This window comes from Rhamphochromis sp. 'chilingali' (assembly GCF_963969265.1).
Source record: "Rhamphochromis sp. 'chilingali' genome assembly, chromosome: 2".
Taxonomy (NCBI): domain Eukaryota; kingdom Metazoa; phylum Chordata; class Actinopteri; order Cichliformes; family Cichlidae; genus Rhamphochromis; species Rhamphochromis sp. 'chilingali'.
This window is the reverse complement of record NC_137930.1, coordinates 34,508,246-34,524,075: the sequence shown is the minus strand read 5'-3', so window position 1 is coordinate 34,524,075 and position 15,830 is coordinate 34,508,246. Positions and strand designations below refer to the sequence as shown.

The 15,830-nt window shown below is 40.8% G+C and overlaps 1 protein-coding gene across 3 annotated transcripts in view; it reads right to left on the bottom strand.

Moving 5' to 3' along the window:
• Positions 1–1,553: 1,553 nt before the first annotated feature.
• Positions 1,554–15,830, bottom strand: part of stxbp1a (syntaxin binding protein 1a) — a 38,927-nt gene continuing 24,650 nt past the window's right edge. The window contains exons 11-20 of one of the 3 annotated variants that reach the window (XM_080876526.1): positions 15,767–15,827; positions 15,557–15,622; positions 15,397–15,477; positions 15,117–15,255; positions 14,602–14,711; positions 12,661–12,762; positions 11,483–11,568; positions 8,793–8,947; positions 7,641–7,798; positions 1,560–7,510 (exon numbers count right to left, since the gene is read on the bottom strand). In XM_080876526.1, the coding sequence (XP_080732652.1) occupies positions 7,689–7,798; positions 8,793–8,947; positions 11,483–11,568; positions 12,661–12,762; positions 14,602–14,711; positions 15,117–15,255; positions 15,397–15,477; positions 15,557–15,622; positions 15,767–15,827 (910 nt within the window). In that variant the 3' untranslated portion in view covers positions 1,560–7,510; positions 7,641–7,688. Of the gene's footprint in view, positions 7,511–7,640; positions 7,799–8,792; positions 8,948–11,482; positions 11,569–12,660; positions 12,763–14,601; positions 14,712–15,116; positions 15,256–15,396; positions 15,478–15,556; positions 15,623–15,766; positions 15,828–15,830 lie in introns of all 3 variants that reach the window. The other 2 variants (XM_080876527.1, XM_080876528.1) reach the window with 2 other exon arrangements.

Below are 15,830 nucleotides of genomic sequence, written 5' to 3'. Positions count from 1 at the left end.
TTCCAGGGTTTTTCTTTGTTTTGTTTTTTAAACTTGCAAAGCCATTCACCATTGGAGGGTTTTACATTGCACCAGAGGAGGAAAACAGACAAAGAAAATATAGATCTTAGTTCTTTTCCCCAGTGGACCACTAAACAGCTACAGCTAAAACACCACAAACACGGCGGCTTCACATTGGCTTTTTTTTTGTTTTGTTTTTTCGTCAAAGGAAAAGTCACTACTTCACAGTCAGAAAAATCACCATTCAACAGTGAGACGCTAAAACAGCAACATATAGCATATACACAACACTACTCAGTGCATGGCCCAATTAAACATCGTTACTAACCAATGATAAGACTTAATCTGACAGGATACAATACTGAAATACAACTGGCCCTTTTTGGAGGATTATTTATTAAATATCAGCAAGCAACGGCCTTTTTGACATTGAAACGTGACGTCTCTGCAGAGGAAAGGAAAAAGATTGTGGCAAGTAAATACTTTACAGTCTCAGCAGCTGGAGGAGGGATGATTCTGGCTTCTAACAGAGCTCCCTCTTTTCCGACTGACTAAGTGGAGCTCTTAAAATGAATACTTAAAACCAACAGATCTTGTTTTGAGTATCAAAAACTCAAAAATCAATACATCCCTGAACACTTTCTACTTTCTTCTCTGCTAGCCTGTAAGCTCAGTAGCTGGGACCAAGTTTACTTGAGCATACAAACTCAGCGGCCACTTCATTAGTTACACCTTGCTGACACAGGTTTGGACCCCTTTTGCTGCCAGAATTTCAGCAGGCCGTCTTGACCATGCCTACATGCATCAAGCGTCTGCCATATGACCTACTAGCAATACATTTGTGTTAATAAGCAGTGAGAAAGGTATCCCTAATAAAGCGGCCAGTGAAATTGTCTCTTAAACTCTTCAAAATCCTTGAAGAATAGTTTCCTTTTTGTGATGCTCAAAACAAAAAGTTTTTTTTAAGCGCCATATTCAACCACAACATTTACATGCGGCTCTCGGAACATCCACACTGGATACAAACACAGTCGAAGCATGCTACTGAATACGAACATCTCAAATGGGTAAGGGAAGGGTGATAGGACAGACTCCTCTCTGATGAAATATATCTATGCATATATCTATAAATTGCATGGTGACTGATATATTTTTTACAATATGAACCCCTCAGGCTGCACATCCCTCCTCTATCTGCTAAAGGTAAAAGTCACACCATGGAGGTAACCGAAAGAAACGAACAAGAGAAATCATCTACCTTTTACACATCCTAGCAGGTTTCATAGCGTACAATATTACATTTTGGTCATTTCAATTTTAAATGGCCTTCTTTTCTGATATTTAATTAATTTTAAATACGCTTATTTAGTTGCATCCATTGTAAAATATGAGAATACTTGCAACAATTTTGTTCTTTGATATAACGTATCTCTCTTTTTTTTTTTAATTGTCTAAATTTTTTCTCTTCTCAAGCAAGATGCATACACAGTTAATGTGTAGGATTTGGTTGGGAATGATGTGCGGGGGGGGGGGGGGGGGGGGGGGGGGGGGAGAGATGATGTAAGGGGGTGGGAGTAAGGTTAAGAGGAGAGAGACTGATTGGAGGATTTTTAGCTCGTCACTTCCTCGTCTGGTTTGTTCATGGCCTTGAGCTGCTCCAGCAGGCTGGTGGGAGTGAAGATGTGGGTCGATCCTGGAGACACGCACACGCATAAAGAGACACACAAACACAGCGTGTTAGATCTGCACGATTGGAAGGAAACTGATGAAAAATGTGTTTTCAGCTTATGTTATGAAGCCTACTTTTTAGACGAGGACAACCTTACATAACGTTGAAAGTAAAGATAGATCGTAAAGTTATGGAATCGTAATTTGTTAGTCAGCAAGTTAAAATGGATTATTAATATGTATTAAAAGAGTCTTAAAAGTGTTAGGGCGGGGGGGGGGGGGGGGGGTATTTTCACTGTACTCAAGTGGAGGTTTAAGTGCTTTTGGGGGTTTCCGTTCCTTTTTTGTCTTGAGGAGATTCTTTGTATTCTTTTCTGACACACACATTAAATGCGAAGGGGAAAATAAAGCATTACGCTCACATCACATAAGTCAGAAAATGAATTAAAGGTTAAGTAACTATTTAAACCACTTCAAATTTTGTATACTGGCTATTTTAAGAATAGACTAAAACCTTTCTGGGTTTAGATTGTTTTGCACATTAAAGTGGAACTATGTTGCTTCTCTTTATTTTCTGTCATATATATATATATATATATATATACATACATACATACATATACATATACATATACACACACTGTTACAATTGACATTACATTGAACTGGACATGGACAAACTTTCAAATACTTCAGTATATGGACAAGTAATCCCTGTAATCTATCCTGGGATGTAGCAGATGTTAATTGGATGGTATTTCCAAATACAGTCACAGAAACAAGCTAATTTTGTTTAGCTTTCTAAAAGTACAAAACAGTGGAATTTGAGGCCAGTATGAAGCTGAATTTTCATTGTGGAGCCAGAGCTATAAAATAGAAGCTGTAATATTATATCACTGACACTGGATGTCTTGTATTGATGACTGCTCCAAAGGCTAATGCTAGGCTAATGTGGCTAAATTAGCTTTCTCAACAATTGTATTGTGTGTATCTAGGCAGGCACTTATCCTACCGATAGATCCCCAAAATTGTACTGGAGTAACACAGTGTGTCCATCAAAGTATGAATTTTGTTTTAAGAATCAGAAATTTAATTTGTAATATGTTTAAGAGATGAACTGAGGAGCTGCAAATAGTACCAGTATAAGATACAAAGATTTGTTTTTTTAAACTGTTAGTAACATAAAACTGTTCTTGCATAGTTCCAAAATAAAGTGGGAATGAGCACAATAGGTCCCCTTTAGTTTCTGGAATTTTTGTGACCTTGTGCAGGAGTATGTAATGCACTACTCTACTCTAATACACTCTCACTCCACAAGCATACAGTCAGATACCGAGTTATTAGGCTGTGTTATAAATCACATGCAGCTGAACACAATGGGAGCACACAGGCGCCACACAACTACTATGACTAAGTTAGCTTAAAGCAGCAGGTGGGCTAGTTGAAAACCTGCAACACCAAATCTGTATTGAGGTTTTGCAGACACGTGACCGCGAACCACACAACGTTAACTTGTCTGCCATTTTGGATGTGTGACAATCAAGGTGACAATGTAGGAGTAAGTGAGAAATGTCACACAGGCCTAGCCACCAGTTTGCAGCTATCTGGCAACCGAAAAAAAGGAGTATTTCTCATCTGGTTCCGAGTGCTTGCTGGAGGTTAATGGCAGACATTGGGAAAATGATTGCTAAAGACTCAATCAAACAGGCCAACAACATGGGTGAGTAATCCCTGGGTAACCACCTACTAGCGGAAAAATGTGTATTCCCTAGCTAGTTACTAGCCTATTGCTACAGTTGTAGTTTGAATGGAAGCTAGCTACTACTCTTCTAGCTGTAGCAAAACTGTGACAAGTGTGATGCAAGAACAGCTTTTACTTTGAAGTGTAAATGTGAACCTTCTTCTGGCTTCCTTGTACTTTGTCAAAATGATCTGCCGCTAGGCTAGTAGTTAATGAGTATTTCCAGCCAAACTTGAAAAACTAAAGGTGACTGTGGGAACCTGCTAGCAAACAAAGTTTTTGTTGCAGCATTGTCTTTGCAACCAATTTCACCCAGCAAGCACCAGCAACCTCGAGAAACCATTGCCATCCAGTTGGTGGAATATGCATTTTCCCCTATCAGTCCATGACTGTATCACATCCAGTATGATAGACAACTCTCAAGCAATGTGTGCATGACATCATGTGACAAACCCCAATATGCACAATCATGAAAATGTGCAACCTTTATTAAAAGGGCATGCAGACAGCGGAAAAGGTTATAAGTATTTCAAGAAGTCAAGTCATGAAATCCAAAACCAGTGAGCTGACTCCGCTGTCTAACTTAGATTTGAATGGAAATGTGAAAATCAGTAATTCTAATGGCTCAAGGATGGACAGCTGAAGACACATTTCAGACATTGTAAAACTTGAAAGGTGCAGGACTGGAGCAAAGCAAACATTTACTTGTGTCTTAATTCCTGAACATAAGGAGGGTAAACATTTGATTTGATTTACTCCAGACACCAACAGTTTTTGACCTATATTGGTTTGTTTCTGTTGCAAAGCTGCATGTTTCTTCCAGTTTGGCTTGATTAGCTGCTTTACCTCTAACACGTTAACCTGATCCGACGTGGGGGCACGTGAAATGGAAGCAGTTAAAGGCAAAAAAATTGAACAAAATCCCCCAAATAAACAGAAGAGAAAGAGGCAAGTCCATTTCATATTGGGTTAAGGTGATGCGGTGGTTGCAGGAATCAGAGATCGTAAGTGGGGGTTCAAGGGGGTGAGTGGGTTAAAGTTGGGGTCAGGCTAGAATGTCGAATTGGCTTCGCCTGCTTCTCTGCTGTTCCCAAAACACACAGCTTGGTGGGCCATTTTTAGCCCCAGAAACAACACTGTGATGTTACGCTCCAACACCAAAAATTACTGGCATATAATAGCACAGTAAAACAAAAAGACTTGTTTTAGGAAGTAATGGCCATTTTTGCTCAGGAAGCTTTGAATGCAGCAGCATGTGGGGAGGGAGGCTTCATACCGCTTATGGTGAGAGCTGTGAGAGCTTACTGAGAAAACCTTAAAAAAAGCTTGGTTTGTAAATGATATTGCTTTAGCAGATTAGTCATGAGATGGATGTTCAACATTCTAGTCTAATAAAAAACTGCATTATATATTAGCTTTTTACTAATTAATAATCATGAAATAACCAGTCAAAGATATTAATAGAAAAGCATTATGGAGCCATGTTTTTTGGTGATCACTAAGGGATGTAGTCTTTTTATTAAAAGCTCGTTAAAGCATAAAATGTTTTCTTTTTTAACCCTTTGTTCAAAGCAAATCGAGCATCATCTTCTCTCAACAGCCCTGGTTTCACTTAAAAGTATAATGAAAAAGGTCACGACTCCACCCATATGAATACCAGAAGCCACACCTGGTTTAAGTTTGGTCAGTGTGCACTTCAAGGTCATCTCCTCGTGTACCTTTTGATCGCTTTCAGCACCGGTCCCATTTCATATCCCATCTGAGTCCCATCTGACCAGTTGCAATTTTATTACACAAATTTAAACTGGAGGGTTAAGATACAGTTATGTGAAAGAGAAACCGTTTACCAGACTCTATGTGGTGTTGTTAGGAGCAGCTCATGATTTAGCAGCAATAACTTGAAGTAATAATTTTCTGTATGACTTCATCAGTCTCTCATATCACTGTGGAAACATTTTGGACCACTCTTTACAACATTCATGTCACAGTGCTAAAGTAAAGTCCAGGACCCCAGACAACAACCCCAAATACAAATTAGAACAAATGGGTTTGTGGTGCAGGAAGGTATTTATAGAAGTATGACTGGAAGGGGTGTGGTCCAGCTGGAAAAATTCACATAAATTACTTTCAGTTCACTCGTAAGTTCCCAAACAAATGATGGAAGTCCACTGCTAATAACACTAGCTTGGCCAGAGGTTGCAATTAGAGAATAGGCAGTGACTCCTGGGCCTGGCAGATGCACTGAATAGTGATGGCTGAGCTTGGAAGGTAGACGGGAGGAATCGTTATCTAATGTAACAAAATCGATGCCACTGGGAACACCCTTTATGGTGTACAAGGATGGTGTGCAGGAGACGAGGTTGGCAGCTGCCTCTGCCTTCTGATGGTTATGTCAATCAAGGCTAGGTTATCTAGTTCAATGACAATGGATCTCTTGATCAATCACAGAAGAGCCACAGTTACTGCAGATTAGATTTAATAACAACTGAAACTGACTGGAAAGAGTTTGAAGATACTGACTGAGTACCTGAGTGGACCTGCAGCTGCAAAACAAGCCAAAATCATCACTCCTCCACCACTGTGCTTGATAATTGGAATGAGGTGGTTGTGTCAGTATGCCAAACATTGCACTGTGCATAGAGTCCGGTGAACTTTCTTTTTTCACATTACTGTATTAACACACTGGAAAATATCCCGATGCACCAAATAAAAGACAGAATGGAACTATCTCCGACCAATATCAACAGCGGAGTAGGAAATACTGTAACACTGCTCGAGGAGACCACCCTGAAGGGTAGACTCACCAAATTGAAATTAGGTATGGTATTTAATCTTTATTAAATACACCTGAGCTTTTGGCTAATTTTATGCAGCTAAACTTTTTTTTTTTTAAATCTTTAATTCATTGTTTGGTTCTCCACACATGTAGGTAACAGGATTTCTGTTGATTGCTGAAAAGAGCAGACTCAAAAGCAAAGACTTTAAACTCACTAATTTATCCATCAGTGTGTGTGTCCAGGTATGATGTTGTCTGAAAGGAGCTGCTTTGAAAGCATTATCAGTTATTAATATATATGTGCTCACATAAACAAGGTGATGTGCTGAATACTAAGACAGAAGATGAGTATTTTGAAGATGTGGATAGTGCCCTATGTTAGGAGATGTTTTTTTGGGATCTCTCTCTTTTTTTAGGTGGGTTGCTAAAGCATATCAGGTGGAACAATGCTACATTCTCAGACTGTCCGCACAGAGGAGTTGTGACGGTAATACAGAAGGCAAATATTCATATGAATGCATATGAACTTATTTTTGGTTGCTTGGTTTCCTCTGTCACCCAGCTGCCCTGCTTGTCAGCAGATCTCCATCATCATGACAACATTCGCTTAAAGTCCAGCATCCTCTGCAGACAGGTCATGAGCCATGTGAGCATGTGATGGTGAGCTGAGTGGACAAAGTCAGGCGGTCAAAACAAAGAAAAAAAATACACAAGGATTAAAAAACAAAAACACACACACAAAAAAAAAAATCCAGAAAAGAAATGATAAAGTGTGTCTCTGAAACCGGACCAATCCGGAAAGAAACCAGTAACAAAAAAAGGTGTTTGTTTGGTGTATGTAAAGGGCAAATTATAAAAATAAATCAGAGGAACTGATAAAGATGTTGGGGCAGATTAAATCTGGAGTGAGTTTTAAACAAGATCAAAGGGCCTTTGGGTGCCCATCACGGGGCGATTTAATCCACCCTGCAGAGATGATGGGAGGAGGCAGCAGGGATGGGTTCACGACCTCCTCAGGCATGGCCGCTGATCAGCACAGAGTTCAGGATACAGGAAGTGTGATACGCATGCCATCATCACATCAGCGTTGTGAGGATGTGAGCTAAGACTGCTCCAACAAATCTTAGAGTTAATTTAAGTAGTTGAAATGTTAAATGTTTATTGCACTGGATTTGTGGATAAGCTGAGAGACTTTGCGAGAATACACCTGTTTGGAGTTATGGTTTCAGTCTGAAACACATGACGGAGTCGCGGTTGAGTTACTGATACATAGGGAGTCTGATGGAGCAGTCCATGCAGTGAGGAAATGTCGGGGGCATCCATCCCTGAGGAAGTGGGGAGGAGGAGGGTGGAGTTACATAAAACAGTACTGAGTGTTCAAAGAAGAAGGAACAAGGAAGAAAGCCCTTGTGCTGTGAAGGTTCAGAAAGGGCTTCTTTGCACGGCTGCCTTTACTTTTTTCTGTGTGATTTCTCTCTCCCTCCCTCCCAATCTGTCTCTGCCTCACTCGGCTGAGGGCTCAGGGTCCTCAAAGGACACCCTAGTGGACTCTCGGAAGTCGGGATGCTGCAGGTCCTTTAAGAATTTGGTGGGGGTGAGCATGTGGGTGGCACCTGTGGAGGAACAGAAGTGGCTTCACCACTCGTCTCACAGCACATGCCATGCCCCTGCCCTTCCTTCACTCGCTCTCTCCAGAAAACAAAAGGATCAAAAAACAAGCAACCTGTCATACAGAGCACACACACACACACACACACACACACACACACACACACACACACACACACACACACACACACACACACACACACACACCAAGTAGCACAAACACAAATAAACTGGGAACACAGACACAGAGAAAGACATGGCGTGGCTGCAATTTAAAGACAACAGTTGTTTTTAAAGACAACAGCAGAAGCAGAGCACAACAAAAGACACTTTCAGTTAACATAACAATATAACACAGACTGGCTGGCAAAGCTTCAGGACATCAAATAAACAGTACACAGGAACATGACACAAAGGGGCTACTTTAACACAAAATGCTGCACACAATAATCTACCTGCTATCTGTAATTGCATCCTGCAAAAAAAGCTGCTGCAGTGTAAACCTGTCGATGGGAAATTTCTGTGACAGCAATGTGTGACGTGGGATGTATGCCGCCCTGTATGTGTGTGATGAAATGAGGTCTGCTGCGTTTATAAAACTTGAGCCTATATTTCTAAATTTCCATTTTGTTTCCACAGGCTGAAAAAAGTAAAAATACTGAAATGAAGCCCAAAATATGAAACCGCATTTAATGTTTCAGAAAACTACGTTTATTAGTCTATTCCAGTCAGATTTCCCTCTATACTCCAGACTTTGTTTCTCCGCCTGCCCATCTTTAATGTTTTTTAGCCACGTCCCAGGTCACAGGTCATCTGTGCCCATCAAAGACCACACACTGAATCTTCAGCCTCTCTTTAATCTGAATTAGGACGCAGCTTTTCCCACCTCTCGTGAAAACATGCCCACTCAGAGTCACACCCACTTTGTTTTCAAGGCGATGGATGTGTCTCTAACTACCCACCCCAGCAGCCTACACTACCCTCTGCAACACTACTCACCAATGATGGCTTCCCACTTCCCATTGGCCTGTGTGACCTCATAGGCGCAGCGCATTTCGCTGAAAGACACGCCGCCGATAATGAATACCATGACACGTGGCCCAGTGCGGTACTCTCCGGGTGTCTTGTTCTTGTGCCAGTGGCCGTACCGAGCACTGCCGGAAAACAACAACACAACAATGAAAGTACAGTATTAATACATTCTTTTGTTACTTTATTTTTGTGAAAATGTACAAAAAGAGAAAAAAAAGACAAGAAATTATTCACACAGCAAAAGGACAAGGCCATCAGTCACTTTTAAGTATTAATCCCATAGTAAAGATAACAACAGAAAGCATAACTGAGTGGATCCCATCCTTATGCAAAGGGGGAGCAGTTCATTTTTGTCCACCATGTTTATTTAATCCTGCTCCTTTCTTTTTTAATACTCAGAAGGTCTTCATGAGTCTAATCCATAGATATAGCTCTCCAGGAAGCAGGGGAATCCAAAGTTTCATCCACAGACTGGTAGTTTATCCATTTTCCCCAGTACTTTTCAAACCTTACACTCACACGTGTCAGAGAAAAAGGTCAACTGTTCCATTTCACAGATTTCATGAACTATTTTTATCCTCTCAGGGGTTGTTGAAGATTCTTTATTTAACCACGTCTTAGTTACTGCTTTCTTACTTGCACTTAATCATATGAACAAGTATCTGTCTTGTTTTTTGAGGTCAAGTGGAACATTCTGCTAATAAATAATACAAATATGTCTTTATCTCTGCTACCACATCCAACTAGTAAGAAAAAAATCCCAGAAAATATGAACACGATCTGCACATATATTACCACACATTCGCCAACACTGCCCATTTTCAGGTATTTTACTCCATTTTATTCTTTTGGACAAAAAAAACTTGGTGTGCTCTTCGTGTCTTTATCCAGACCTCTTCTGATAGCTCTATGTTTGCTCCTTTCTCCCAGCTTGATTTAACACACATTGGACGAGACTTCTCTTCAATTATAAGATTAGGTAAATCCTAGATATTAGCTTTCTGGAAATATTATTTTCATTTATATCAAAAATGAATTTAATACTGTCCTTCCTCCCCTGTGGGCTTAATGTTTACAGAAAGTATTTGTATTTCAAATCAGGATAGGTAAATACTTCTGCTGTGAGGGAGGTGAAGAATAAGAAGTTATTCATAGTTAAAGAAAAGATAAGCGCTGGACTTTTACAATGTAGGACCAGAAAAGTTCTGGTAGTATTACTAGCATTAGTTAGGGTTGATTTGGATAAGCAGGAGTTGGTGGCCTGTAATTCAGCGTTAGGAGAGTGTTAGGAATGTGTTCACATGTTGGTGCCATAATCTACACGCCTCTGGCGGCCGTAAATAAACGCTGATTAGTGCATCAGATAGCTCAGGAACTATTTGGCATTTTGGCCAATTTAAACTCGAAGACATTCGAAGGATGGCTGAAGGGCAAAGGACCACAGTACCGTTTTGCCCTCCAGTGTCCCAGTCGCTCTCCACCTCGTGCAATACAGTGAAATTTTAGAGATTTTCCACAGCAGGCAGGAACCTAACCAGACTAAGAAGAACACCGTGAGAGGATAATATTACTAGCTAGAATAAGAAAAACAAGAGTTGAGGTTTTAGAGCGAAGGAAGGGAATGAGCTGCAGACAGGTGGCTCGGTTTGTACCTGCATCACATCACACATAGGCAATTTATGTTCAGAGCAAAAACCAAATAAGCAAGATGAAGTAAAATTTCACCTGCAAATACTTTCTGAACGTAACAGCTGTTATCTGATAGTACCCACAACAAGGTACTTGATGCTGGGTGTGTGTGCAGCTGTGGGGGAGGGACAGTAAAAGAGGCAAGAGAGCATGCAGGATATGTCATGGTCCTGCGACCATGACTCAGTGACTTTATGTTTATGTTCTTTATTGTTATTACTTTCATTATTATTCATGGCTGTTTTGGGATGGTTTGTGTTTGGGATTTTAGACACTGGGTTCTGGGTTTGTGCTCCCTCTGTTGGTCCCTGGTGTTAGTGTTCCCCTGTCTCGTCAGGTTAATCAGGTCCAGCTGTTTCCCCCACCTGTGTGTGATTTCCCAGTGTCTCTTTGTGTACTTATAGTGTGTGATTTCCTCTGCTCCTCGTCGCGTCGTCTGTGTTCATACCCGGTGAATCCCCTGCGTGCTCTCCCTGCTGTTCTCCCTTCATGTTCAGGTTTGCCACTCCCTTTGTGTAGTTTCTCCCAGTTTAGTTCGTCCTTAGTTCTGTTTTGCCATCTCCACTTTATGTTCAGTATTGTCAATAAATCACCTTCACATCCGAGTAAGTGCTGCATCTGAGTCCTCCTTTCCACTCTTCACACGGCCGCTGCCCCGGACCGTGACAGGATAAGCAGCATCCACACAGACTGGACCAGAGTATAAGGAGGTATTGCTGAATTTATACCATTTTCTACAAATCCAAGGCAGTGAAATAACATAATCAGGAAGTAACTGCAAGAAATGGTTGTTTCTCCATATTAAGGTAAAGCAGCAGCAGCACATCCCTGTTCTTGTTTCTTTTCAGTCCCATCAGACTCATCTTCTGATACAACACCTCCATTTCTCTCTTCATAATTTGAAAATGCTACAACCATGAAATGAGATGCTATGTTGTTTGAAAATACATTTGTGTGTGTGTATGTACCTGACTGCAGTGGTGCTGAAGGAGGCAGAGGAGCGGGTAGAGATGTAAGGATAGTGCTTGGTGTCCAGTTTATCATCAATAGCATCCTGCAAGAGAACAAAAAAGAACAAAAATAAAACATATCCTTGTTAGCAATATTGTCTCTGTCTCTCACACGTACATGTACACACTTGAAATAGGCAAATTCACATCTCTTAGCAACTTCCACTGCAGAGGTCCACTGCAGAATTAGCTTTGCACAAATAAGATAAGATAAGATAACCTTTATTAGTCCCACACGTGGGAAATTTGTTTTGTCACAGCAGGAAGTGGACAGTGCAAAAGTTATGAGGCAAAAATTAGAATACAATAAGAATAAATACAGTACACAACTGTACAGAATAGAATAAAATAAAATACTATATACAGTAGAATAAAATAAAATAAATATACAATAAGATAAAAATAGAATACAAATACTATATACAACTGAGTAAAAATACAACGATGACAGAAAGGGGCTTAATATATTCAGGGGTGCACATAAGTGGTCCGCAGGTGTGTCAAAATAAAAGCCGCGCACCAGATAAGAAGTTGCAATGCGCGGTTGCGTACATAAGATTTTCTGAGGAGGACAGACATTTGTTTAGAACTCTTAAAGATGTTGAAGAAGCTCCTTTAAGCAATTACTTTGGTGTTCCTCCACCTCCACAGAAGTGTCAGAAGGAGTCCGAACCGCAAAAGAAGCGCGTACTCTCGGAAAAGTGGTTCCAGGAGGTGAGCTGGGTTCAAACAAATGATGAACGCACAGAGATGTGGTGCAGAATATGCCGTGAAAATCCCACTCGAGTGGACAAAAACAGTGCCGTTTATATGTACGCAAACGCGCATTGCAACTTCTTATCTGGTGCGCGTCTTTTATTTTGACAGCGAACGCGCACCTGCGGACCATTTATGTGCACCCCTGAATATAGTAGATGACAACTAGGTGTTTGACTGAGACTGTTGTGGATATATGAGAAGTGAAAAGTATGTAACAGCTACTTTTTAATACATAATTTAGTAATGACTGCATCTATAGTTGAGATGTTTTTGAAACTAAAATACTAAGACACTTCAATGCATCTGCCAGACAGCAGGTTATATAAAGCTCTTTAGTTTTCTTAACACATAATAAAATAAAATGCCTAGAAACACACCTCCATGATGTCCTTGATCAGTGGTGTCCAGCGGGACAGCTGATAGGTCTGCTCGCTCACACGCTCCTTCCTGTCGACCTTTTTCCCTCTGCGGAGGGTGGACTGAGAAAAGAAAGAATAGATGAGGAAGTGGAAATAAAAGACGCTTTCCTTGAGCACTCATTAAAAACAGCACAAACTGATCTGCTAGACGTTAGATAACGAAAGCTTAATGTCCTGATGCTACATGCTAGTCATCTTTCACTTTCTCTCAGAGCTGATGTGAACAGATCTCCAAATGCGTTCATACATTCAGAGTAACGAATAGGTAACTAGTAGCTTTATTCTTGGATTGTATTAGAGTAGCTTTGCATGAGTCACAGGTCAGAATAATCTGCACTTATCTTAAAATGTCTACATTTAAAGACAGCTTTCATCTGATTGGCTACCCCCACAGAAACAGAGCTTAAATAGCAGGTTGGTGAGGCTTCTGTGCTCACAATCGAAACTTTGTGCTTGAGCTGACCATATTAGGAATATCTGCTCTCATCTGCTGAACAGCCAGAGGTGGAAGAACTGTATGAAACTGAGTGTTTAAAGCAGTCTGAAGCCTCAGCTATGAGCGATTCCTTGTACATATGTCGATCTCATTAAAACTTTAGCTACGTTTATTATGAGCATTCACACTTTAGGTAGCATTTATCTGACATAAAGTAGTGACAGCATTATAGCCCCTTTAAGCAATAAGCAACACATGCAGCAGCAGCAGACTAACCAGGCTATTCCAGACAACCTTCTCCCGAGCCACACTTTCCAGTTCCTCCTAGGGGATCTCAAGGCATTCAGAGGACAAACAAGATATATATTTTTCCAGTGTGTTCTGGGTCTGTCAGTTGAGCGTGCCCACCAAACCTCCACAGGGAGACGCCCAGGAGGCATCCTAACCAGGCCCAAACCACCTCAACCAGTTTCTTGGAACACACATGTGGCACAGAGCACAGCCTCTGCTCCACAATCCCTCCTGAGGTCTGAGCTTCTCAGCTGGGCTTATCTCAGTCACCCAGTGGAGGAAACTCAATCCACAATCTTACTCTTTCAATCATTACCCATACTTCATGACCACAGCTGAGGGTTGGATCTCTCAACACAGCAGGTCACTGCAAGCCCCATTACTGCTGACACAGCACCAACTCACATTCCACCTTCCCGTCATTCCTGCATAAAAGCCCATGATACTTGAATTCCCTTCCTGGAGGTAGCCCCCCACTCCCAAACGACTGACGACACCTTGAGAGCTCCTCCATGAAAATCAAAAACAGGTTTGAAGATAAGGAGCAACCCTGATGTTGTCAAACACCTATTGAAAAGTGTACCGCCTGAAGCCCCATCAAACAGTGCTGCAGTACAGTGGAAATAACCTGGATTCAAAACGTGACAACATAAGAAATTGCATTTGAGATGTCCCCAAAATGTGTCACGCTGTGATTTCTGTGTTGGTTAAGGGTCAGTGATACAGATACAGATACAATGATACACAATCACCCACCAGTTATATAAGTAACCAAATTAACAATTTAATGTAAATAAAGAAAAGCCTAAATACAATATTTTCACAATTCTTTGTTAGCCTGCTTTATTTCACCCAACATCTATGAAGTGTGAAGTAGTTTGACTTCCAGCATCTTAGGCTTTTTTGTCCAAGGGTCAGACTGTCCAAATGAAAAACATCACACAGTTTGTGCTTTAAAGTGAAACGACACAGACAGCTTCTCTGATGGGAAGACTTGTGCTGTGACAGATTACATAATATAAGCAAATTTCCATTACATTCTATTGGCGTTAATATTAAAAGGCAAAAACTACAATACAATTACTTAAAAATTAATTTAAGGAAAGTATTCAAAGTTTAGTTTATAAGGAATTAGGAAAGGATGAGTAAGCTGATAATAAGGAGACACTCACATCTGTGATGATGGGGACGCCCAGGTGACCCATGTTGGTGATGATCTCACTGTCCTCGGGGGGAATCTGAGCATGCTGGATCAGCTTGTTGAGGTTCTCCTCCGTAATGCCTAAGCACACAAATATACACAAAATATTAACAAGATTTGTAAAACAAAGATTGTTTGTTTTGATATCACCAAGTTCCTGCATGTTGCTTCAATAAAACAACCCACAACATTGTTGCATTCATTTTTCTTTTGTATTTTAAATGTTAAATGACAATTAAAAATATTTAATAATGCCACATTTTCATGGCCCACTCACTCACATTAAGTAACACACAAGAATGAGCGTACTCTACTTCCCTTAGATTCAAAATTCAAACATCAGCTAAAGCAACGGCAATTTATACAGATGTATAAAAAATGTTTAAGACAATAATAATAACACTAACTTGTATAAACAGTTTACTAGAAAGTAAATAAATATTTCTGTCTTATTTTCATGTGATTTATATTTAGTCTGTTGCTTACCGTTCTTAAGGAAAATGTAAAGCAGGATGATGCGGATCTTGTCATATGTGCTGACATTGGCATCCAGCAGTATGGGCACAATGGCCCTCATGGGATCTTTGATCTTCTCTCCCTCAGCATCTGTGCCCATAGCCAGATCCTGCAACAGAAAACCTCTCGTTTACGTCTTACTTTAAAACCCCGATCGCTGCACTGTGCTCTTTGTCCTCGCCTCTGCTACTTCCACCTCCTATTCCCTCTGGTTTTCTCTCCTCGTCCCCTCTTTCTGCTTCCGTCTCACCTGTTCCACACGGCAAAGTTTGTCCACTGTTCCCTGGTAATGTTTCATGCAATCCTCAGCCAGCTGCAGGTGAGTGGAGTACTGAAAAAGACAAAACAGGTCAGCGTATACACACGCACACACAAAGAAAGGCATGCACAGACTCAAAAAACACACAAACCTTGCTGAGCTCCTTCTGGTACTGAGGCATCTTCTTCAGCATCTGGGAGAGATCCCTCATCGTGGTCTGTTGAAACAAAAACAACACTAAGTTACACGATTAATGTCCAATAAAGCGGCGATGACGTAAACCACAGGACACCCCTAATGTTTTCACAAAACTTTACATTCATACTCATAGCATCACCTCCCTCCACAGAGTCGGCTTTACCTTCTCTCCGGTGTTCATCCTCTTGCTGGAAGAAAAGTCTTTCAGCTGGCGTGTCACTTCCCTA